The 26,645-nt window shown below is 45.6% G+C and overlaps 1 protein-coding gene and 1 long non-coding RNA gene across 2 annotated transcripts in view; one reads left to right on the top strand and one right to left on the bottom strand.

The window, feature by feature from the left end:
• Positions 1-26,645, top strand: part of LOC139259602 (uncharacterized) — a 59,169-nt gene that overhangs the window by 2,860 nt on the left and 29,664 nt on the right. The window lies entirely within an intron of this gene.
• Positions 6,034-26,645, bottom strand: part of LOC139260434 (interferon-induced protein with tetratricopeptide repeats 5-like) — a 28,711-nt gene continuing 8,099 nt past the window's right edge. Inside the window, exon 3 of the mRNA XM_070876997.1 lies at positions 6,034-7,549. Coding sequence (XP_070733098.1) covers positions 6,034-7,549 — 1,516 coding nt within the window. The remainder of the gene's footprint in view (positions 7,550-26,645) is intronic.

Here is a 26,645-nt window from a genome sequence, read left to right as displayed (position 1 = left end):
GGGTGTCGCGGAGGGAGTGGTGGGAGGGGGAGTCGAGGATGGGGGATCGGGTAATGAGCAGACTATTCAACTATAGTCATCACTACAGATGGAGCCAAAAAATTCAGGTCTGTTTTCATTAATTGGAGAATTATGGGCTGATTTGATAGAGGTATTTAACATTATGAAAGGATGGGACAGTGTAGATTGAAACTGACTGTGTCTAGCAGTTGTGGTATCTAGAACAAGGGAACATAGACCTCGGCCTAGAAATTGGCTCCTTAGCGCCTCCTGTTATTGCCTCCAGGGGCTGATCAGGATGCATTAACCACTTACTGACCGGGCGTGGCGAGATGATCGATACCCACATTGTACCGCGATTCGCCCAGAGACCATGACATCATTGCCGTGTGCATCGCCCCGAACCCGAACTTCTATTCCGTCCCCTGCAGCTTCGCCGGCCGAAGACACCGACAGTTGCAGGACATGTTCATCGGGAGGCCGGGTGCTTCGGGGGCGATGCTTAATGGCGAGGTGGCCGAGATAATTTAAAACATTTGTGAAATGCTGCAAATTGATTATTTTCAATCCCCTTCCGTCATGATCAATCGTCCTGGCACTCAGCTGCAGTGCATTGGGCTGATCGGGCCGTGTCGTGTCTGCCGTCGGGGACCAGGTAAGTATTCCCCTTGCAGAGCCTGGGAGGGAAGGAGCCTTCCAACGCAGCACTGCTGCATGGCCCATTGTACAGCACTGCACAAGTACCGCCCAGCCTGCCTCCTGTTACTCTCTCGGATTTAGTGCTCAACTTCCTTCCTGGAACACAAAACACACATTTTTAAAAAGTTGAAAAACATTAACACCACTCCCGAATTTCTCCACCTCAATGTTTAATGTAAGAGATTTAGGACAGGGAGCAGGAGAAACTTTTTTCACAGAGGACTGTGAGGCTGCAAAATACTCTATCAGGATAGGTTAGATAGGTGATTGACGGAACCTAAAGGTTTTGTCTATGATGTGTAAACAAGGTGGAATAGAGTTACCTGTTTGTTTGTGCCGTGCCGAGAGACTGTTCCCAGAGGGGTTCCTTGTTTCAGTGTTTTCCTCTGTGCAGCTGATGGTTGCTGTGCAGTTTGGAGGCCGGGGAACATCTGAGGCCGGTGCAATTGTCCCTCGAGCAAAGTCAGCAGCCAGCAGGAGTCCAATATCGCAGGAGAGGAGCAGGCACAAGAAGGGCACAGCAAAGATCGTCAAAGGCTCAAGCCGCTGATACTGGAGAACTTGCAGCTAGCAGGAATCCAGACTCGGATCCTGCGATCTTTCTGCTTATATGGCTGAGCTATTCACAGCTTTAACCAGATGAGCCACCGGGAAAACCAAACTCAGTCAATTGAACAAGTGCCTGTGTCAGCTTTGGCTCAGTGGTAGCTCTCTCGTCTCTGAGTCAGAAACTTGATTTCTTCTGGATGTTGCTACGAGTCTACAAGTGTTTGGTACTTTCTACAGTTGTTTCAAGTTGCAAAAGACTACAGAGAGCGGTGTGGCAGATGCTGAAGGACTGCCTTCGAGGCTTCTACACAAACCAGTTGCTCCCAGACATGCGTGCACTAGTAGGCATTCCCCTTGGAATGCAGCAAGACTTGGAGAATGAACAGAGGGCACACAGAGCAGGACAATCTACTGGAAGAGGGGGGAGGAGGATGGGGAGAAGGGCTTTCAGCAGCAGGCCATATCCAGGGTGTTTAGGGAGCAATTCTTCCATATGAACCTCAATGAGAAACAATGTGTGAGACGCCTTCGCTTCAGTAAGGACGACCTCACTGAAATCTGCCACCTCCTGCAACCACAACTGTAACCTCAGAGCAGGGCATGGACCACATTACCAGTGGCTGGGAAGGTGACCATGGCGATGAACATTTATGGGTCTGGCTCCTTCCAGGCTGGAGCTGGAGATATTTGCAACATCTCGCAGTTGTCCATCCATTGTTGGTTAAAGGAGGTCACGGAGTCTCTCTATTCAAAGATCTCTGACTACATTTCATTCTCTCTCGCCAGAGACAAGCAGGGGAAGCGAGCACGAGGCTTCGCTAGGATTGCAGGCCTCCCCATGGTGTGGGGTGCCATTGGCTGCACGTACATTACTTTGTGGGCCCCATGCCAGAACCAAAAGGGATTCCACTCCCTCAAGGTCCAGCTGGTGTATGACTGTAGGCAGCACAACATGCAGGTCAATGCCCGGTATCCTGGCAACAGTCATGACACCTTCATTCTACAGCAGTCTGCTGTGCCAGCTGCACTTGAGCCAAAATGGAAAGCCAAAGGGTGGCTACTGGGCGACAAGGTCCATCTGCTGACCATATGGCTGATGACTCTGGTGCACAAGCCAATGAAAGCCGTGCTACCACACAAAATGTGCTGGAGCAGGCCACTGGGATGCTGAAATAATAGTTCCGCTGCCTGGACCATTCTGGAGGGGCCCTGTAGTACTCACCAGAGCGGGTGTCAAGATTCGTGGTGGTCTGCTGCATGTTGCACAACCTCGCCATCATGAGGGCACAGCGCTTGCCACCTGCTATACAGCAAGCAGCTGAGGGTCAGGAGCATGAGCAGGAGGAGGAGGAGGAAGAGGAAAAGGAGGAAGAGAAAGGGAGGAGACAACCTAGACAGTCCCTTTCTGCCCAGGCTGCCCGTGAGGAACTCATCTGTGTGTGATCCCAGTAACCGCAATCCAGGAGTACGTGGACCACAACAATTGGATCTACCCCCTCCCACTCCAAGTTCCTCTGCAGCCCTGAGGAGATGTCCTTAACCCTGGCACCGGGCAGGCAGCACCACCTTCGGGACTCACGCTCTCAGCTACAGAGAACAGTATCTATCCCCCGACTGATACTGTCCCCGACCACTACAACATTTCTTTTTACTCCCCCCATTTAAATGGTCCCCTGTATCACATTGCTGTGGTCAGTTTGCTCATCCTCCCTGCAGTCCCTGTTTTGGTCCACACAGGGAGTAAGAGCGTTGAACCTGTTGGACAAGAGCAAGGGCTGAGGCTCCTCCATCACTACATCCTGGGTCCCCATACCTGCCTCACTCGTAGTCACACCCTCCTGTCCCTGACCACGGACCAAGTTTGAATTAATTAATCTAAGGGGTGTGACTGCCTCCTGAAACACAGTGTCCAGGTAAGCGTGATGTGTCCCTGATGTGTTGCAGTGTTTGAAGCTTGGACTGATCAACACGGAGCCGAAGTTCCTCGAGCTGCCAACACTTACTGTCAATGTGGTCACCATGGGCCTCAATGGTCTCCACCTGCTCCCACATGTTGCAGCAGTAACATGTTGCCTGCCCTGCCATCTCTAATGTATTTAATTAATTATGTTTTCAAGTTTTGAACGTTTTAGTTTTTAATTCTGGCTCTTAATATAAACCAATGCCCAAGAAAAGAGAGAAAAACTGACCAACCAATCACTTCCCTGCTTTCCTGTGATGTCACACCTTTGATCCTTTTGACTTCTTGCCCTCCCAGGTCAGTTGGTGCTGGTTGGGCTGACACTTTAGTAGTTCGCCGCTCCTCACGATCTCGCTGTGGCTGTCACTGCAACTGTTGCTCTGCACTTGTGTGTGAATGTGTAAGTTTTCCCAGAACATCCCAGCAGTCACCTCTGGGTTAGAGGTGGAGAGGACGCCTGTGCAGTGCCAGAAAATACATCCTGGGGCCTGGGAACACCCAGTAACCAGAAAGGTTTTTGTTTCTTACCCGTTTTCTCTGCTATCTGTTGCCCTTCCCTCCGCTCCTTAAGGTGTTGACTCCTTCGTGGGACACAGTCCCATGGGCACTGGTCACCCTCCAGCACCTCACCCAGGGGCCCATTATTGCTGTGGAGAGCTGACCACAAGTTTCAAAAAAGCCTGACACAGGAAGGAAAATTTGCTCAATTTTATTGCAAATTATGCCCTATTTCCCGTTTGGGAATTGAATATTTTTATCAAATGCTGGCAAGTGGCCATAAACATTACCGACTGCCAGAAAATATCGTGCAAGTTTTTCCCATCATGTCCTGTACCACACTAACTGTCCGCATTCACACAGACCAACAATTGTCATGTATTAATTTCACATTCTGTTTGTAGCCACCAGATGGCGGCATTGTTGGAGGCCACTGAGCAGCATGCACATGGTGCTGCTCAGGTATAAAAGGTCAGCCATTTTGAGAGTCAGGCATTTTGGGCCTAAATAAAACATAGCCAAGGTTGTACCTTGCTCAGTTAAACAGTACTCAGTTTGAACCTTTATTGCATACATAACAACAACACAAACTAAGTCTTTGCCACAGATTAATTTTATTGGTTATTTTAATGTTCAATCTCTGATATTACAATTACAATTGAAATCTCGGGAAAATCAGTGTTTGCAGCCATTGTGTTTTGATATTTTATCCCATTTTAACCTATTTCTAGATCCTTTAGCTTTCCTCCCTCGACTGCGTTTCTTCACAGAGATGGTGACAGTCTCTGGAAAAGGGACTTTCCCGGGTATTGTCCAAGCTGCTCTGTGTTGGCCAACGAGGGACACAGAAGGTTTGATGAAGAGCAGGTGCAGCTGACCAGTTACAGGGCAGGGAGACTCCCAGTGACAGAGGCTGAGATCTGAATGAACGCTCTGGATGGGAGTCCAATCGTCTGTCAGCAAAGCTTCAGAGCAACAGAATCAAGCTGATGATTTATTTGAAGGGCCTGCAGTGGTCGTTGGTCCTCTCTCAGCTGGTACACATGGAAAGCCTTTCACCCGATGGTGGACTTTATTGTGAAGAGGCAGCAAGTGAAAGATATGTCGACAGAGTGGTTTTATTGCACCCTCTATGGGCTGGATTGGAGATATTTTTACACCATCATTACCATAAAAAGAGTATAAGTCACATGCTCAGAGTGCACTGAAGCTTATGCACCTCTAGCTATAATGCTTTGCCTGCATTGCTGTTAAAACACCTAAACAGATGATGATCATAATAAATCACATTTTTCGTATATATTTGTACATCAGTGTTCCTCTATCTACCCAGTTTTCTAGATTATTTAAGAACTTCATTGGGGGCGATTTTAAACCTGCCCACTTGGCAGAGATTGGACGAAGCCACTCGTCAAAAGTGGCAGGGTCATCATTGACAATAACGGACCGGGGTCTGGTGACATCACACACGGACCGGGGTCTGGTGACATCACACACGGACCGGGGTCTGGTGACATCACACACGGACCGGGGTGTGGTGACATCACACACGGACCGGGGTGTGGTGACATCACACACGGGGTGTGGTGACATCATCGGGCCCTGACTGCGCCGTTAACTCTGGCCTGGGCGGGGGAAGCCGGTGCAGCTTTTCCAACAGGCCGAAGCAGCTCTGAGGAGAATCAGGATGTCAAGGTGTAAGTGTTTGACTTTCCTTTGTGCAGGAATGCCCCGCCAGGCCCCAAAATGAAAGTTTGGGGCTCCCCTGCCCCGGACTCCCCACATCCCCCCTTCCATCCCCAGAGACCCTCCCAGAACCACCTTCACCGCACCTGCCTGCACGCCCTGTGGCCGGGAAGTGGTCTGGCCGCACGATAATGAAGTTCGGGATTTAAAATACCCCAGGCCCGATATCTGCAGCAACAGGTGAGTTTCCCATTCCCCTCGCCACTCACCCACCCAAAACCCATCTGGAGTTAAAATCGGGCCCATGTAATGTTTATTATTGTCTAAAAAACTGTTCCTATAATTCATAAAATACAACTATTGTGGCTCTGTCCCATTGGCTCATTTAACTCTAATTTCCCCAAAACCCACGTTATTTTTTATCGTTTCACACATAGCAAAAGGTCGAAGGATACAGGAACAAATCCTATTGGTTAGTTCACCAGTGGTGTCAATATTCTTGAATGAAGCACAGGAATTTTGAATAACTGCAGAAAGATCATTGTTTGAAAATTAGACACACGAGTAAAATAATAATTCAAAAGAAAGTACCAGCAGAATATAATAAGTGAAGCAAGTACCCTACCAAACCTGCTCATAAATCAGAGAGTATTAATGCATCTTTCAAAAATATGTTTAGTTTTAGCTGGGAACGAGAGAGTTGTCTGGATAGAAAGGCGTAATTCAGCGAGAGCACTTAGATATTCTTCATTGTGACAATCAAACTCCAGGGCCTTTTCAAAGCATTCAATAGCTTTACAATTCTTCCCATCCAGCTGGTGCAGTAACCCAAGAACACCAAGGGCTTTGCTGTCTCTTGAATTTATACAAAGTCGCCTGTCTGCTATCTTCTCCAAGTTTTCGTGACACCTTCTCCATTCTATTGAGTCATATTTGACTTTCACTCCTTCCAGAAAATGGGTGACGGCATTTGATTCAGATCTTTTCTGGTGCAGTTCAAATAATCCGACCGCTAAACATATTTGCTGCTTATTTTCTTGGCGAATATTTTCTAATTTCAGTAGATTGCTGTAGATCGCATCTGCTTTGAAAAATTCTTTATTTAATGAACAGATTTTTGCAAAATCCAGTTGTGCCTTAATAGATGTTAATGGGCGGGGCTCAAATGCCTTTTCAAAATGGTACTTGCATTTATTGATTAAGTCAGCTTTCTGTTGAAAAGCAGGATTGCGAGGGTCTTTGCTGCCTGGATATTTGATCAGTCGATATAGTTTTTTTTTGTAACACTGACCTATTTGGTGGTGTAAAAAGGTAGAGTTTGGGGTAATTTCGAATGCTTTCTTCAACAGCTCCACAGCTTTTTCCACATCTCCTTTTGCTCTGTAAAATTTTGCTGCATAACGAGTTACATATGGAAGATCAGGGGACTTCTGCAATGCTTGTTCAACTAATTTCAGTGCTTCCTCCTTTTGATTGAACTCTTGTAGTTTTAGAGCCAACAGCACCATGGCTACAGAGTCATCTGGATCAAGTTCCAGCACACGTCGCAACTGCTTCACTGATTGGCTGCGGTCACCACTCTCTGGGGTACCAGAAAACCCTTCCAGACGGAACAGAGCAGTCGCATAGCCAACGTTCCATTCAGTGTCATCAGGATCTTCCTCCAGAGCCTTCTCAAAACATTCCTTTGCCTCTTCATAGTATTGATCAGCAGAAGTCAACAGTGACCAACCCTTCTCCCCGTATACTTCAGGTATCAGTGCTGTATACCGAGAGCCATCAGTAAATTGTTTACAGATCATCTCCAGCTTGTCGAGGTAGGACTGGGCCTCTGTCAGTTGGCCCATGTGATAATATACCCAGGCATAGTTTCCACAGGTGATGATGCTTCTTCTTTCAAATTCATGTTCATGGTTCTCCCTCAGAATCTTTTCAGCTTCCTTTAAGTTTTGAATTGCCTCTTCACAGTTGCCTTGCAGACAGTTTACAAAAGCGAGGTGGTTGTAAGACCTGGCCTGATATTTCACACCAGCCTGTATTGAATCTTGCAATCTAGACTTCATGTTGTCCAAGTCAATGTTTTCCTTCTGTGGGCCCCATGTGAAGTGACATTGAAGCCAATCGAGCTTCACTTTCAACAAATCCTTCTGTGTGTTGCTGCAAGAGAACAAAATTCATCAAAACCCGTCTCAGACTGGCTGTGTCACCCCCTCCCCTCTCTCCGGTTTCTTTAACTAAAGCCTTCTCCCGACTCCTGGACCCACTGACCATGAAATCTCTGGTCACACAAAGGTGACCTCTGCAAAAACCACTGCAAAAGGAAAAGGGATGACTGCAAATCTCAGCTGTACTTACACTGGTCTCCTTCATGCTGGCTGATGTACCAGCTCATGGACATTTAATCTTCTCACGCAATGTACAGCATCACCTCAAACACCTCCACTCCCAATGATATGAACAGGAACATTGGTTGAAGTACTCAGTCTGCCTGTTGGTTCACCCATTACATCTCCTTCTCATTCATGCATTCCATTCTGAAATGGGAGTTCCTCACTAAAAAGGTCAGAGCTAATTCTAAAACACTCTCCCTCTCACATTGGCAGTCCAGGTAACTCTCCACTAAACAGATCATCAACCTGGTCCTCCACAGGGACCCTGCTGTCTGTGAGCAGGTCATTCTCCACCCCAACATGCGGAAGGAGAACCTAGAAGTCTTTAAAATTATGAAAGGTTATGATAGAGTCGACACAGAGAGAGTGTTTCCAGTCTGAGGAGGAGCAAAACTAGAGGCCATCAGTGTAAGACAGACACCAAGAAATCAAATAGGGAATTCAAAAGAAGCTTCTTTACCCAGAGAGCGGTGAGAATGTGGAACTCACTACCATATGGAGTGGTTGAAGCAAATAGTATAGATGCATTTCAGGGGAGACTAGATAAGCATATGAGGGAGAAGGGATTAGAGGGTTATGCAGATAGAATTAGCTGAGGAAAGACAGGAGGAGGCTCGAGTGGAGCATAAACCAGCATGGACTGGCTGGGCTGAATGGCCGGTTTCTGTGCTGTGTATCCTATGTAACCCTCTCTAATCCCATCCTTAAAGCAGAAAAGAAGGCCCAACACAAAGATATCAGCATTCTGAAAGACCATGTTTCATGAACTGACTCTTACCCTGCTGAAAATCTTCCACCATGCCATCCTCCAGGTGTGATGTTAAACCAAGGCAGCCTCTGCCTATTCCAGTGGATCAAGTGGACCTCATAGATTCTATGGCATTATCCGTGAATTCTGTGTTCCTCTAACTCGGGCTCGTGTCCTTCTCCCACTTCACCCACTGATGGTGGCCGAGCCATCAGACCAGACAGGCCCGATACTCTGGAATTCCCTCGCTGAACCTCTCCACCTCACTCTCCTCCTTTACAATCTCCTATCTCTTTGACTAAGCTTTTGTCATCCCTCTAACCATCCCCTTCTTTGCCTCAGTGTCCATTGTTGTCTGATTACGTTGCTGTGAAGCACCTTGGGATGTTTTCCTAGATGCGGAGGAACTTCTTCACCCAGAGAGTGGTGAACCTGTGGAATTCTCTACCACAGAAAGTTGTTGAGGCCAATTCACTAAATATATTCAAAAAGGAGTTAGATGAGGTCCTTACTGCTAGGGGGATCAAGGGGTATGGCGAGAAAGCAGGAATGGGGTACTGAAGTTGAATGTTCAGCCATGAACTCATTGAATGGCGGTGCAGGCTAGAAGGGCCGAATGGCCTACTCCTGCACCTATTTTCTATGTTTCTATGTTTCTATGTTTCTATGTAAAGGTGCTATATAAATGCCAGTTGTTGTTGTTGTGCAAACTGAGTTGTCACATTTCCTGACAAAACAACAGTGACTGCACTGCAACATAATTCACTGAATGTGAAGCACTTTGGGACATTTCTGAGAGGTGTGATAAGGTGTTACATCAATACAAATTCTTTCTTCCTTGCTGTTAAACTCACGTCGATACACTTCATCCCCCAGCCATCCCAGCTTCTCCTTGCACTCTACTCCGCCTGCCTCTTGTTCCTGTTGGCTCTCGTCTCCCTCCCCCCACAATCCAAGCTGTCATTCTTACCCCTGCCCCAGTTCATGGTGGCTTTCCTCCCTTTGCTGCTCCGTTCAAACTGCTGCACCTGTCCTTTCCCCCAGTTCATGTCAGCACTCTTCTCCCCCGCTCCCATTCTCAATGTAAGTCAGCACTTTTCCTTCTTCTACACACTTTAAGCTGGCACTCTCCTCCTGCATTTCATGCTGTGTCCATCCCCCCATCCCAGTCCATGCTGTACTCTCCCTTTGCTTTATAGTTCAGGTTGCTTTAGTTTGGATATATGAAAGTGCTGGAAATCACTATTTTACATTAGTAGATCCCTTCTAGATTCCCATGGAACACAAAGTGAAACTTTCTTTCTTCAAACTCTGGATATGACCTGAGGGCACTTACAGAATACGCCTTTCCACCACAGTATAATATTCAAGTTTAACTTTGTACTTTCAACAGAGCCCAGTCAAAAATAATGTAAATTGTTGTTTGAGTTATAATCCTATGAACAGGTCTGCCTTTTGCCTCATGTTTACTGACTATCACCAGTCTTGGTGCAGCAGTGTTCCCTTATCTGTGTGTCTCACTGTGAGCCACTAATCCCAGCTCTCTGCATTTCAACTGCTTTGTAATGTAAGCTACTTTATTTCTGAAAACTAGCTCCTTGTTCGATAGTCTACACGTAAATTTAAATAAAGGAGGAATTCCAATGACCGTTACCTCATCGTGCTGATCGATGGACAATGCGTTGTTAAAATTTCTTTTTCAGCTTCAACAATCGTTCCAATGGTGAATTGATCGAGAAGAGTGTTTAGTGTGTTGTTTTCCAGCTTATTTATACTATCCAGTTATTGTACGCAATGAATCATTTCCTGAATGTGAATCGAAGCTAAACCTATAAAATGAAACAAAGAACCAAAGGGCGAGAATTTCATTATCGCCCAGGAATGGGCGGTGTCATTAGAAAGGTTGGAGATTGAGCAATATGCACCAATGTTTTACACTGCATGCAAAATACGTGCTCACTGCTCAAAGAAATGATTGGAGTCCTCGGGGAAGAAATTTCCCAGTGCCCTGATTGGGGGTGCTAACCGGCTGGGGGCGGGACTTCCTGCGCCCGGCACAGAAGTCCCGCTCCGGCCGCGGAATTGCGGTTACCGCCCCTCACAGGAAGTGGAGCGCAATCTCGCCGAGTTCCACTTCCTGATGGGGCAGGTACCAGGGCGATACCTTTTTTCTATTTGTTCCTGGGATGTGGGCATTGCTGACAAGGCCAGTATTTGTTGCCCATCTTAGGACACGATTGGCAGCACTGGCGCACTTTGCTGGGCCTCTGATGGCCTCCACTGGGTCACCAGGGTGGCCTGGTGCCAAGGCTGCAGCCTGGCACACAAGACAGAATGCCAAGCTGCACAATGGCAGCTCGGGCCATGCCAGGGAAGTAAAGAATGAGCCGATCGGTGAGTCGGTGAAACAGGTAATATGGCTGCACAGGGCGCTCCCGACCTCCCCTGTAACTTCCACCTTGTGAGCGGAGTTCGGCCTGGTTCGCGATCCACGAGGCTGGCACTGACACCGCTCATGGCATACTTACGGGGCACTGGCCAATGTAAATGGCCGCGGGGTCATTGTGTGGCACTAAGGGGTCATCGGCGGTTGTGCCCCGGCCCGGGGTGCTATTGGTGGGGCACGGGGCTATCGTGGCAGCTCCTCGGCTAACTCCAGCACAATTTTGCAAGAGGCGCCCAACCCCCTCTTGTTGAGAGCACTTATGGCCCTCCTCCTTCCTCTGGCCACATGTTCCAATCTTTCTCTCTGCCTCCGCTCCCTCTGCCGTAGATCCTGGAGGGGGAGGTCGACTACCAGCACAGCCCCAATTAATGTTGTCAATTGTAGTGGTATGATTTTTTAAAGAATAAATGCAGCACTTTTTAGTTGCTACAACACTCCTGATACTCAATAACCTTGAAATCACGGATTGAGACTGTTGCATTATATGAAACTGAGAAGAAAGCACTGAAGCTCCACGAACCTACGGCTGCAACTCACTGCTGATGATCCCTTAAATAAACATCACTGGAGTAGACTTCCTGGTGCTCCATGCCAGCTCTACCGTTGGCTGTTTCTTCTGGCACTAAGGTAAGTGGCGACAATCAGTTTTGCAGATCGGGCGGTCAGTGAGCATTGCACACTCACTGACATCACGATCCACCTGGTGTTGAGGCTCCCAGCAATAACTGTTAGCACCGACGCTGCGGTGGGGGGGATTTGATGTGTGGAGTGGGGTTCCCCTCGCCCCACATTCATGTTGTCACATCCCATTAACGCCAATTACTGAACTAATGGGAGGTGCTAAGGTGCTGAATTTTACCCCATAATGTGATATGGCAGAATCAACACAGTTTTATGAAAGAGAAATTGTGTTGGACAAATCTATTAGAATTTTTTGAGGGTGCAATTAGCAGAGTAGATAAGGGGAAACCAGTGGATGTAGTATATTTGTATTTTATAAAGGCATTCAATAAAGTGCCACACAAGATGTTACATGAGATAAGGGCTCATGGGAATAGGACAATATATTAGCTTGGATTCTACTAACGGAGAGAAAACAGAAAGTAGGAATAAACGCGTAATTTTCGGCTTGGCAACTTGTAAATAGAGGGTTGCTGCAAGGACTTCAGCTATTTACATTCTATATCAATTACTTAGATGAGGGGACTAGGTGTGGTATATCCAAGTTTGCTGACAATACAAAGCTAGGTGGGAAAGTAAGCTGTAAGATCAATTCAAAGAAACTGTGAAGGTTTATAGACAGGTTTAGTGAATGGGCAAGAAGGTGGCAGATGGAGTATAATGTGGGGAAATGTGAAATTGTCCACTCTGGTAGGAAGAATAGAAATAGGAAGGAAGGACATTAGTTTGGAGGATATGGAATCTGTATGGGTGGAGCTGCAGAATACCAAAGGGCAGAAAACACGAGTGGGAGTTGTGTACAGACTACCAAACAGTAGTAGTGAGGTTGGACACAGCATCAAACAAGAAATTAGGGATTCATGCAATAAAGGTACAGCAGTTATCATGGGCGACTTTAATCTACATATAAATTGGTTTAACCAAACTGGTTGCAGTACGATGGAGGAGGATTTCCTGGAGTGTATTAGGGATGGATTTCTAGACCAATATGTCGAGGAACCAACTAGAGGGCTGGCCATCCAAGATTGGCTGATGTGTACCAAGAAAGGACTAATTAGCAATCTTGTTGTGCGAGGCCTCTTGGGGAAGAGTGACCATAATATGATAGAATTCTTTATTAAGATGCAGAGTGACACAGTTAATTCAGAGACGAGGGTCCTGAACTTAAGGAAAGGTAACTTCGATGGTATAAGACGTGAATTGTCTAGAATAGACTGGCGAAAGATACTTAAAGGGTTGACGGTGGATAGGCAATGGCAAACATTTAAATATCACATGGATGAACTTCAACAATTGTACATCACAGGAGTAAAAATAAAACAGGGAAGGTGGCTCAACAAGGGAAATTAGGGATAGTGTTAAATCCAAGGAATTGGCATATCAATTGGCCAGAAAAAGCAGCAAACCTGAGGACTGGGAGAAATTTAGAATTCAGCAGAGGAGGACAAAGTGTTTAATCAGGGTGGGGAAAATAGAGTATGAGAGGAGGCTTGCTGGAAACATAAAACATGACTGCAAAAGCTTCTATAGATATGTGAGGAGGAAAAAGATTAGTGAAGACAAACGTAGGTCGCTTGCGGTCAGAATCAGGTGAATTTATAATGGGGAACAAAGAAATGGCAGACCAATTGAACAAATACTTTGGTTCTGTCTTCACTAAGGAAGACACAAAAAACATTCTGGAAATACTAGGGGACCGAGGGTCTAGCGAGAAGGAGGAACTGAAGGAAATCCTTATTATTCAGGAAATTGTGTTTGGGAAATTGATGAGATTGAAGGCCGATAAATCCCCAGGGCCTGATAGTTTTCAACCCAGAGTACTTAAGGAAGTGGCCCTAGAAATAGTGGATACATTGGTGATCATTTTCAAATAGTCTATCGACTCTGGATTAGTTCCTATGGACTGGAGGGTAGCTAATGTAACACCACTTTTTAAAAAAGGAGGGAGAGAGAAAATGGAGAATTATAGACCAGTTAGCCTGACATCAGTAGTGGGGAAAATGTTGGAATCAAAGATGAAATAGCAGTGCATTTGGAAAGCAGTGACAGGATCTGTCCAAAGTTCACCAGACTGGTGCCCGGAATGGCAGGACTGACATATGAGGAGACACTGCATCGACTGGGCCTGTATTCCCTGGAGTTTAGAAGAATGAGAGGGGATCTCAGAGAAACATATAAAATTCTGCAGGGACTGGACAGGTTAGATGGAAGAAGAATGTTCCCGATGTTGGGGAAGTCCAGAACCAGGGGTCACAGTCTAAGGTTAAGGTGTAAGCCATTTAGGACTGAGATGAGGAGAAACTTCTTCACTCAGAGAGTTGTGAACCTGTGGAATTCCCTACCGCAGAGAGTTGTTGATGCCAGTTCATTGGATATATTCAAGAGGGAGTTAGATATGGCCCTTACGGCTAAAGGGATCAAGGGGTATGGAGAGAAAGCAGGAAAGGGGTACTGAGATGAATGATCAGCCATGATCTTATTGAATGGTGGTGCAGGCTCGAAGGGCCGAATGGCCTACTCCTGCACCTATTTTCTATGTTTCTATGTTTCTAAAAGTAGAATAGTTTTTAAAAGTTGAGAAACCAGTAAATGTTGGTGTGCAGAGGGACTTGGGAGTCCTTGTACACAAATCAGAGAATGTTATTATGCAGGCAATTAGGAAAGCAAATGATCTGTTCATCTTTATGGCAGGTGATTGGAGCATAAGTAAGTCTTCCTGCAATTATGTAGGGCTTTGGTGAGACCACACCTGGAGTACTGTGCACAGTATTGGTCTCCTCACCGATGGAAGGATATAAAAGCAAAATACTGCTGATGCTGGAAATCTGATATAAAAATAGAAACCACTGCCAGCCAGGGAATGGTGGCATCGCACAGCAACACCAGAGAGAGAAAGATCCGCCATTAACCGGGGCATAAACACCCCAAAGATTAGCAGCACAATTTTACTTACCGCTGCTGAATGAGCCGGCGTTTGTATAAACTTAGTGACTGGGGACAGAAGAGAGGGAGAGTGCCCAGTACTGGGCCATCGCTGTACAAAAGGGCGTTCTGCTACTTCCCCAGCTTGTACTGCCATCCCTCCCCTGTTGGTTGGTGATGTATCAGATGGGAGGCTGGGAACTCGGCCTGTTTCCCACTCCCTGTCCCACTCATCCCACCAACACATTACATGATGGAGGGCGGACAAATTGCTGGGTCGGAGATGTGGGGCTGGACTTTCTGGAGGTTCTCTGAGGAGTGAGAATCTGACAGTATGATTCCGCACCCCATTTTCATCCTCCTTCCATTCTTAGGTGGTCTCGCAGAAGTAAATCCAGATCCTTGTTTCTCACTCAGTGGTGGATGTGTGAGTTGATTGGTGTTTCAGCATGCACAACACTGACTTCTATTCTTTAATTAGTGTAATATAAAGGATAGGATCTTTTATAGAAAGAAAGAGTTGCATTTCTATAGCACCTTTCACGACCCTCAGTACGTCCCAAAGCCCTTTCTGCTAATAATATACTTTTAAAGTGTAGTCACTATTGTAATATAGGAAATGTGGCAGCCAATTTGCACACAGTAAGGTCCGACAAACCGCAATGTGTTAATGACCAGATCGTCTGTTTTAGTGGTGTTGGTTAAGAGATAAATATTGGTCAATACACCAGGGAGAACTTACCTGCATTTCTTAAATATAGTGCCATGGGATCTTTTACGTCCAACTCAGGAGGCAGATGTGGTCTCTGTTTCACATCCCATTTGAAAGTCAGCGCCTCTAACAGTGTAGCACTCCCTCAGCACTGCACTGAAGTGTCAGCCTGTATTATGTGCTCATATCTCTAGAATGGGACTGACTCAGAGGTGAGAGTGCTATCACTGAACCACAGCTGACACAGGTAGGAAGAAGGATGAGGTCCAGCAGGCAGAGTTTAAGGAGCCAGGAGAGAGATTAAAAAGCAGGACCTCAAAGGCAGTAATCTCCGGATTACTCCCAGTGCCACGAGCTAGTGAGTACAGAAATAGGAGGATAGAGCAGATGAATACGTGGCTGGAGAGATGGTGCAGGCAGGAGGGCTTTAGTTTCCTGAGGCATTGTGACAGCTTCTGGGGGAGGTGGGACCTGTACAAGCCGGACGGGTTGCACATGAACAGAGCCGGGACCAATATCCTCGTGGGAGGGGTTGCTAGTCCTGTTGGGGAGGGTTTAAACTAGCTTGGCAGGGGGATGGGAATCTGAAAATAGATTCAGTAGGGAGGGGAGAAAAGCTGGAATTAGAAAGCAAAAATAAAGAAAGTGAGTTTGAAGGAGAGAGGAAATAAGCAGGAAAAAAGGGTAATAAAGCAAACGTAAATGCACTATGTCCAAATGCACATAGCATTTGTAACAAAATAGATGGGTTGACGGCAAAAATTGAGAAAAATGGGTATGATCTGATCGCCATTACAGAGACGTGGTTGCTATTAAGTATGGAAGAACTCCACAAGATAGAGTACTTTGAGCTAAAACTGATGTGACCTTAGTCTCTTTAATACAACCCCAGAGTGCCTAAGCAGTATGGCAGACAACCTTTTATACTCCCTTGCACGAGGTGTGCAGGTGACCCTTGGGCCTCCAACAGTTGCGCCCTATGGTGGCAAGTCTTACACAGTTACAATGTTTACATACGTAACAGTTGCAAGGTGACCAGGACTGGGAATTAAACTTTCAGGGGTATTTGACAATCTGGAAGGACAGACAAAAAGGAAAAGGGGGTGGGGTAGTTCTATTGATAAAGAATGGAATCACTGCAATAGTGAGAAACGCGATTGGCTCAAATGATAAGGGTTTTGAAACAGTTTGGGTGGAGATAAGGAATAATAAGGAGAAAAAGTTACTGCTGGGTGTAGTCTATAGGCCCCCTAACAGTAGCAACTCTGTTGGTCGGAGTATAAACCAGGAAATAGTGGGGGCTTGTAAAAAGGGAACAGCAATAATCATGGGTGATTTTAACCTCCATATTGATTGGACAAATCAAATTGGTCAGGGTAGCCATGAGGAAGAGTTCATAGAGTGCATAAGGGACGGGTTCCTTGAGCCGTATGTAACAGAACCAACCAGGGGGCAGGCTATCTTAGATCTGGTCCTGTGTAATGAGACAGGATTAGTAAACAATCTCCTGGTAAAGGATCCCCTTGGAATGAGTGATCATAGCATGGTTGAATTTCAAATTCCGATGGAGGGTGAGAAAGTTGGATCTCTAACCAGAGAACCAGTTGATGTGGTGTATTTGGACTTTCAGAGGGCTTTTGACAAGGTCCCACACAAGAGATTAATGTGCAAAGTTAAAGCACATGGGATTGGGGGTAGTGTGCTGACGTGGATTGAGAACTGGTTGTCAGACAGGAAGCAAAGAGTAGGAGTAAGTGGGGACTTTTCAGAATGGCAGGCAGTGACTAGTGGGGTTCCGCAAGGTTCTGTGCTGGGGCCCCAGCAGTTTACATTGTACATTAATGATTTAGATGAGGGGATTAAATGTAGTATCTCCAAATTTGCGAATGACACTAAGTTGGGTGGGAGTGTGAGCTGCGAGGAGGATGCTATGAGGCTACAGAGTGACTTGGATAGGTTAGGTGAGTGGGCAAATGCATGGCAGATGAAGTATAATGTGGATAAATGTGAGGTTATCCACTTTGGTGGTAAAAACAGAGAGACAGACTATTATCTGAATGGTGACAGATTAGGAAAAGGGGAGGTGCAACGAGACCTGGGTGTCATGGTACATCAGTTATTGAAGGTTGGCATGCAGGTACAGCAGGCGGTTAAGAAAACAAATGGCATGTTGGCCTTCATTGCGAGGGGATTTGAGTACAGGGGCAGGGAGATGTTACTACAGTTGTACAGGGCCTTGGTGAGGCCACACCTGGAGTATTGTGTACAGTTTTGGTCTCCTAACTTGAGGAAGGACATTCTTGCTATTGAGGGAGTGCAGCGAAGGTTCACCAGACTGATTCCCGGGATGGCGGGACTGACATATCAAGAAAGACTGGGCTTGTATTCACTGGAGTTGAGAAGAATGAGAGGGGACCTCATAGAAACGTTTAAAATTCTGACGGGTTCAGACAGGTTAGATGCAAGAAGAATGTTCCCAATGTTGGGGAAGTCCAGAACCAGGTGTCACAGTCTAAGGATAAGGGGTAAGCCATTTAGGACCGAGATGAGGAGAAACTTCTTCACCCAGAGAGTGGTGAACCTGTGGAATTCTCTCCCACAGAAAGTTGTTGCGGCCAATTCACTAAATATATTCAAAAAGGAGTTAGATGTAGTCCTTACTACTAGGGGGATCAAGGGGTATGGCGAGAAAGCAGGAATGGGGTACTGAAGTTGCATGTTCAGCCATGAACTCATTGAATGGCGGTGCAGGCTCGAAGGGCCGAATGGCCTACTCCTGCACCTATTTTCTATGTTTCTATGTAATAAGCTTAAATAAAGGAGACTATGAAGGTATAAGGGCAGAGCTGGCTAAAGTGGACTGGGAAAGCAGATTGAAGTGTCGGAAGGTTGATGAACAGTGGTGTACATTAAGGGAGATATTTCACAACACTCAAGAAAAATATATTCCAGTGAGGAGGAAAGGCCGTAAGAGAAAAGATAACCATCCGTGGTTAACTAAAGAAATAAAGGACGCCATCCAATTAAAAACAAGGGCATACAATGTGGCCAAAACAAGTGGGAGGACAGAACATAAAAACATAAGAATTAGGAACAGGAGTAGGCCATCTAGCCCCTCGAGCCTGCTCCGCCATTCAATAAGATCATGGCTGATGTGGTCGTGGACTCAGCTCCACTTACCCGCCCTCTCCCCATAACCCTTAATTCCTTTATTGGTTAAAAATCTATCTATCTGTGATTTGAATACATTCAATGAGCTAGCCTCAACTGCTTCCTTGGGCAGAGAATTCCACAGATTCACAACCCTCTGGGAGAAGAAATTCCTTCTCAACTCGGTTTTAAATTGGCTCCTCCGTATCTTGAGGCTGTGCCCCCTAGTTCTAGTCTCCCCCACCAATGGAAACAACCTCTCTGCCTCTATCTTGTCTATCCCTTTCATGATTTTAAATGTTTCTATAAGATCACCCCTCATCCTTCTGAACTCCAAGGAGTAAAGACCCATACTACTCAATCTATCATCATAATGTAACCCCCTCATTTCTCGAATCAGCCTAGTGAATCGTCTCTGTACCCCTTCCAAAGCTAGTATATCCTTCCTTATGTAAGGTGACCAAAACTGCACGCAGTACTCCAGGTGCGGCCTTACCAATACCTTATACAGTTGCAGCAACACCTCCCTGCTTTTGTGCTCCATCCCTTTCGCAATGAACGCCAACATTCCATTTGCCTTCCTGATTACCTGCTGCACCTGCAAACTAACCTTTTGGGATTCATGCACAAGGACCCCCAGGTCCCTCTGCACCACAGCATGTTGTAATTTCTCCCCATTCAAATAATATTCCCTTTTACTGTTTTTTTTCCCAAGGTGGATGACCTCACACTTTCCGACATTGCATTCCATCTGCCAAACCTTAGCCCATTCGCTTAACCTATCCAAATCTCCTTGCAGTCTCTCTGAGTCCTCTACACAACCCGCTTTCCCACTAATCTTAGTGTCATCTGCAAATTTTGTTGCATTATACTCTGTCCCCTCTTCTAGGTCATCTATGTATATTGTAAACAGTTGTGGTCCCAGTACTGATCCCTGTGGCACACCACTAACCACTGATTGCCAACCGGAAAAGGACCCGTTTATCCGACTCTCTGCTTTCTGTTCGCCAGCCAATTCTCTATCCATGCTAATACATTTCCTCTGACTCCGCGTACCTTTATCTTCTGCAGTAACCTTTTGTGTGGCACCTTATCGAATGCCTTTTGGAAATCTAAATACACCACATCCATCGGTACACCTCTATCCACCATGCTCGTTATATCCTCAAAGAATTCCAGTAAATTAGTTAAACATGATTTCCCTTTCATGAATCCATGCTGCGTCTGCTTGATTGCACTATTCCTATCCAGATGTCCTGCTATTTCTTCCTTAATGATAGTTTCAAGCATTTTGGGAACCTTTTAAAAGCCAGCAAAGAATGACTAAAAAAACAATTAAGAAAGGGAAGGTAAACTATGAAAGTAAACTAGCACGAAATATAAAAACAGCCAGCAAGAGTTTCTATAGGTATATAAAAAGGAAAAGGTGGCTAAAGTAAATGTTGTTCCTTTGGAGGACGAGACAGGGTAATTAGTAATGGGGAACATGGAGATGGCAGAAACTCTGAACAAATATTTTATATGTCTTTACGGTAGAGGACATTAATAAAATTCCAACAGTGGATAGTCAAGGGGCTCTCGGGGGGGAGGAACTTAACACAATCACAATCACTAAGGCGGTGGTGCTCAGTAAGATAATGGGACTAAAGGCGGATAAATCCCCTGGATGTGATGGCTTGCATCCGAGGGTCTGAAGAGAAGAAGCGGCAGGGATAGTGGATGCAATGGTTGTAATTTACCAAAATTCCCTGGATTCTGGGGCGGTCCCAGCAGATTGGAAAACTGCAAATGTAACACCCCTATTTAAAAAAGGAGGCAGACAAAAAGCAGGTAACTATAAACCAGTTAGCCTAAAATCTGTGGTTGGGAAGATGTTGGAGTCCATTATTAAAGAAGCAGTAGCTGGACATTTGGAAAAGCAAAATTCGGTCAGGCAGAGACAGCATGGATTTATGAAGGGGAAGTCATGTTTGACAAATTTGCTGAAATTCTTTGAGGATGTAACGAACAGGGTGGATAAGGGGGAACCATTGGATGCGGTGTATTTGGATTTCCAGAAGGCATTTGACAAGGTGCCACATAAACGTTACTGCACAAGATAAAAGTTCATGAGCTTGGGGGTAATATATTAGCATGGATAGAGGATTTGCTAACGAACAGAAAACAAAGAGTAGGTATAAATGGTTCATTCTTGGTTTGGCAATCAGTAACCAGTGGGGTGCTGCAGGGATCAGTGCTGGGACCCCAACTATTTACAATCTATATTAACGACTTGGAGGAAGGGACTGAGTGTAATGTATCCAAGTTTGCCAACGACAAAAAGATGGGAGGAAAAGCAATGTGTGAGGAAGACAGAAAAAATATGCAAAAGGACATAGACAGGCTAAGTGAGTGGGAAAAGATTTGGCAGATGGAGTATAATGTTGGAAAATGTGAGGTCATGCACTTTGGCAGAAAAAAATCAAAGAGCAAGTTATTATTTAAATGGAGAAGGTTTGAAGTACAGCGGGACCTGGGTGTATTTGTGCATGAAACATAAAAGGTTAGTATGCACGTACAGCAAGTGATCAGGAAGGCCAATGGAATCTTGGCCTTTATTGCAAAGGGGATGGAGTATAAAAGCAGGGAAGTCGTGCTACAGTTGTGCAGGCTATTGGTGAGGCCACACCTGGAATACTGCGTGCAGTTTTGGTTTCCATATTTACGAAAGGATATACTTGCTTTGGAGGCAGTTCATAGAAGGTTCACAAGGTTGATTCCAGTGATGAGGGGTTTGACTTATGAGGAAGGTTGAGTTGTTTGGGCCTCTACTCATTGGAATTCAGAAGAATGAGAGGTGATCTTATCGAAACGTATAAGATTATGAGGGGGCTTGACAAAGTGGATACAGAGAGGATGTTTCCATTGATAGGGGAGATTAGAACTAGAAGGCATGATCTTAGAATAAGGGGCTGCCCAATTAAAACTGAGATGAGGAGAAATTTCTTCTCTCAGAGGGTTGTGGATCAGTAGAATTTGCTGCCTCAGAGACCTGTGGAAGCTGGGACATTGAATAAATTTAAGACAGAAATAGACAGTTTCTTCAACGATAAGGAAATAAGCGGTTATGGAGAGTGGGCAGGGAAGTGGAGCTGAGTCCATGATCAGATCAGTCATGATCGTATTAAATGGTGGAGCAGGCTCGAGGGGCCGTATGGCCTTCTCCTGCTCCTATTTCTTATGTTCTTATGTTCTTACAACATCTTTACTATATATGTTAATTGCAGATGAAAATCTCTCTTACCTCATGACAGAACAGTGGCAAATGGAATTTAATCAGGAGAAGTGTGAGGTAATGCATTTGGGAAGGGCTAACAAGGAAAGGGAATACACATTAAATGAGAAGTGTAGAGGAACAAAGGGACCTGGGAGTGCATGTCCACAGATCCCTAAAGAATCAAAGCCTTCTTGATAAAATGCAACATCCCCACTGACACCCTGGGAGTCCCTGGCCAAAGACCGCCCTAAGTGGAGGAAGAGCATCCAGGAGGGCGCAGAGCACCTTGAGTCCCGTCTCTGAGAGCATGCAGAAATCAAGCGCAGGCAGAGGAAGGAGCATGTGGCAAAACAGACTCCCCACCCACCCTTTCCTCCAACATCTGTCTGTCCCACCTGTGACACAGACTGTAATTCCTGTATTGAACTGTTTAGTCACCTAAGAACTCACTTTTAGAGTGAAAGCAAGTCTTCCTCGATTTCGAAGAACTGCCTATGATGAAGATGAAGGTAGCAGGCCAGATAGATCACGTGGTTTCGAAGGCATACGGAATGCTTGCCTTTATTAGCCGAGGCATAGAATGCAAGAGCAGAGAGGTTAGTTTGAACTGTATAAAACACTGGTTAGGCCACAGCTGGAGTACTGCGTGCAGTTCCGTTCACTGCATTACAGGAAGGACGTGATTGCACTGGAGAGGGTACAGAGGAGATTTACGAGGATGTTGCTGGGAGTGGAGAATCTTAGCTATGAGGACAGATTGGATAGGCTGGGTTTGTTTTCCTTGGAACAGAAGAGGCTGAGAGGAGACCTCATTGAGGTGTATAAAATTATGAGGGTTCAACAACCAGGGGGGCATAAATTTAAAGTAAATGGTAGAAGGTTTAGAGGGGATTTGAGGGGAAATTTCTTCATGCAGAGGATTGTGGGGGTCTGGAACTCACTGCCTGAAAGGGTGGTAGAGGCAGAAACCCTCACCACATTTAAACAGTACTTGGATGTGCACTTCAAGTGCTGTAACCTGCAGGGTTACGGACCTAGAACTGGAAAGTGGGATTAGGCCAGCGCGGACACGATGGGCTGAAATGGTCTCCTTCCGTGCTGTAAATTTCTATGATTCTATGATTCTATGACGATCAGAATGAATAGGCCGGTTTCTTGTTTGCATTTATTTCTGTTGTCTGATCAGCTGCAAAATCAGAACTAAGTGCGTTCAGCTTTTCCAAGATACGTATATACCATCCACACCCTTTTGTGTCAGATGATTTTGCAGAATTATACTTGAGACAGGAAATTGAAACCAACAGGTACATTAGCATCTGCAGAAAATATGTTAATCAATGTCACCAAAACAAAAGAATGCCTCTGGATTATTTGTTTTTTCTTGCATTGTTTGGAACTTGCTGTGCGTATATTGGTTGCTCTGTTGATGTTATATTTTGCTGCATAGCAACAATGGCTGGATTTCATAAAATAATTCAACGTCTCATACAAAAACAAAACATGCTGCTGGAAATCTGAAATTAAAATCAGAAAATGCTGGAACTACTCAGCAGATCAGGCAGATTCTGTGGAGAGAAACAGAGTTATTGTTACAGGTTGACGACCTTTCGCCGATATCCTTGCATCTTAAGTGCTTTGGAATAACAATGATAGGGAGGCGATGAGGCAGTTTCTATAAACTGTTCCTCAGGTTTACAGAAGTAATATATAGTTCCACCTTGTGAACTACTGCTCCACCTAAAGGACTACTGTGGTAATGCAGCCACTGCTATAAATACAATAAAGGCATCACGTGACAGGTCACTTGACAAGTTCCTGTGTTAAGAGCCATCTTGTAAGGGTTCATTTGTGATGTCATCGAGAATATATCAAATTTGGCGATGAAGGATGGGATAATTGGATTCCCTAGCTGAAATTTTTGTTGGTGGATGATTCAGCCAACCGACAGAGATACTTTGAGGGCTTCTGTGTTTTGATTAACAGTTAAAAATCCAAAGAAAATTTCAAGCACACTTGGTTGAACTGAAGAGTTCAGATGGCTGGGCCTATGGCAATAATAGGGCGCATGGTGAGTTTCAACATGACCGAGAGACTTTCAGAGCACATGTGGAGTGGCTAGAAATGTTTTTCTCCGCAAATAGTATCATCGAAGTCCACGATGATGAAAGTAGTAATCAGGTGGTTTTAGAAAGAAAATGGGCTAATTTCCTGACAGAAGCAGGCCCCGAGGTGTATGAAATCCTGAAAAATGTGCTTGTTCCTGTCAAGCCAAAGGACATGCCACTAATGAGAATAAGAACAGCACTACAGTCCTGAGCCCCTGGAAATTGCTGAAAGGTAGCGTTTGGAATACGGAATCAATTACCCGACTAGCGTATCAGTGCATACATTGTAGCCTTAAAGAAGCTACCTATTCACTGTCATTTCAGAAACTTTCAGGACCGAGTATTGCGTGACCGCTTTATTTGTGGAATAAAAAATGAAGCAATTAGAAAAAAGTTATTGACAACTCCTATCTTGACTTTTCATTCAGCTTGTCAGACAGCTATGTCAATGGATATGGCCCACAAATACTCCCGAGAATTTCGAGCCATTTCCAGTCATCAGACAACCGAGGTGAATCACCCACAGGTTAAAAGAAAAAGGCAGTTGAACCCCAAGGCCTCAGCAACTGGCCATGGTAACAGAGCATTGTAGTCATGCTATCGGTGCCTGTGACAACACATTGCTCAAAGTTGTCCATATGTGAAGGCAGAGTGTTTTTTCTGCAGGAAAACTGGGCATCTTGTGAAAGCATGCCGACTGAAGAGTAAACCAACTTTCAAGGCTATAAGTAGAAATCCTCAGAGACTACATAACAAGGAAGAAAAGCAACAGGACGAAGACATACAATTGATCAGGAGCACAAGGGTATCTAACAGCGATTCGAAAAGTATCACCATCCCAGTCGATGTTGCAGGAAGCAGAATACCCATGGAAATCGCCATTGGCGCATCCGTGAGCGTAGTACCGGAATCGCTATTTCTCGACAAATTGAGTGATTTCCCATTTGAGAAATTCAAGTTCGAGCTTCGAGGCTACTCAGGAGAGCAAATTCCTTTGAACATAAGAACATAAGAAATAGGAGTGGGTGTAGGCCATATGGTCCCTCGAGCCTGCTCCGCCATTTAATCCGATCATGGCTGATCCGATCATGGACTCAGGCCCACTTCCCTGCCCGCTCCCCATAACCCCTTATTCCTTCATCGGTTAAGAAATAGTCTATCTCTGTCTTAAATTTATTCAATGACCCAGCTTCCACAGCTCTCTGAGGCAGCGAATTCCACAGATTTACAACACTCTGAGAGAAGAAATTCCTCCTCATCTGAGTTTTAAATAGGCGGCTCCTTATTCTAAGATTATACCCCCTAGTTCTAGTCTCCCCTATCAGTGGAAACATCCTCTCTGCATCCACCTTGGCAAGCCCCCTAATAATCTTATACGTTTCGATAAGATTATCTCTCATTCTTCTGAATTCCAACAAGTAAAGGCCCAACCTACTCAACCTTTCCTCATAAGTCAACCCCCTCATCTCCGGAATCAACCGAGTAAACCTTCTCTGATCTGCTTCCAAAGTATGTCTTGAATAAAGAGTCTGACCAGATACTGTAAGCTCAAAGTAAGGTGTGACCTTACTTTATTACAGGTCTCCAGAGTGCCACTCCAGCCTGTGAGACTTCCTTAATTACAGGTGCTCCCAAGCGATTGTGGGATCCCCTGGGACTCCAGGGGATGATCCCTCTGGTGGTTAAACAAGGTAGTTACAGGTTTACATGTATAACAATACTCCCCCGCCAAAGTCAATAGTGTAACTATTTACAATGTGAGTCGATCTGGGGCCTTCCTTTCCCTGGTTGATCGTTTCGGTGCAAATGCTGGTTTTGGTGAGTCGTTTCTTGGACCATCGCTTGGCTGCTGTGCAGCTGGCCTTGCTGGGCTGCTGGGTGTGCTGAGTCCTGCTGGGCTGCTGCAGGTGATGGTTCTGCTTCGTGGTCAACCGCTGGGTCGGTTGCCACTTGTGTGTGTGTTGGGGGGGTCTAAAAAAGTAGAATCTATTGTGGATTGTTCTGGATAGTCCGCGAATCTGAGTTTGGTTTGGTCCAAGTGCTTTCTGCAGGTGAGTCCATTTGAAAGTTTGACCAGAAACACTCTACTCCCCTCTTTGGCCATGACAGTGCCGGGAAGCCACTTGGGACCTTGTCCATAGTTCAACACAAGTACAGGATCATTAATCTTGATTTCGCGTGACACATTTGCATGATCATGATATGTATACTGTTGAAGCCGCCTGCTCTCTACCTGTTTGTGTGGATCAGGGTGGACTAGCGAGAGCCTTGTCTTAAGTGCCCTCTTCATGAGCAGTTCAGTGGGGGGAGCCCCAGTGAGCGAGTGGTGTCTTGTGCGGTAACTAAGCAGGACTCGGGATAGGCGAGTCTGCAGTGAGCCTTCAGTCACCCTCTTCAAGCTCTGCTTGATTGTTTGCACTGCTCGCTCTGCCTCACCATTGGACGCTGGTTGAAACGGATAAGATATGACATGTTTGATCCCATTGCGGGTCATGAACACTTTGAACTCGGCACTGGTGAAGCACGACCCATTGTCACTCACAAGGTCATCAGGCAGGCCGTGCGTGGCAAACATGGCCCACAGGCTTTCAATGATGGCAGCGGACGTGCTTGCCGACATTATCTCACATTCAATCCATTTGAGTATGCATCTACAACCACAAGGAACGTTTTTCCCAAGAATGGGCCTGCAGAGTTGACATGGACCCTGGACCACGGTTTGGAGGGCCAGGACCATAAACTTAGTGGCACCTCCCTGAGTGCATTGCTTAACTGTGAACATGTGTTACATTTGTGCACGCAGGACACTAAGTCTGCATCTCTACCGGGCCACCACATGTGGC

The sequence above is a fragment of the Pristiophorus japonicus genome, chromosome 3, assembly GCF_044704955.1.
Source record: "Pristiophorus japonicus isolate sPriJap1 chromosome 3, sPriJap1.hap1, whole genome shotgun sequence".
NCBI classification, from domain to species: Eukaryota; Metazoa; Chordata; class Chondrichthyes; family Pristiophoridae; genus Pristiophorus; species Pristiophorus japonicus.
Note: the sequence above shows the minus strand (reverse complement) of the source record. Positions and strands in the feature narration are given on the sequence as shown.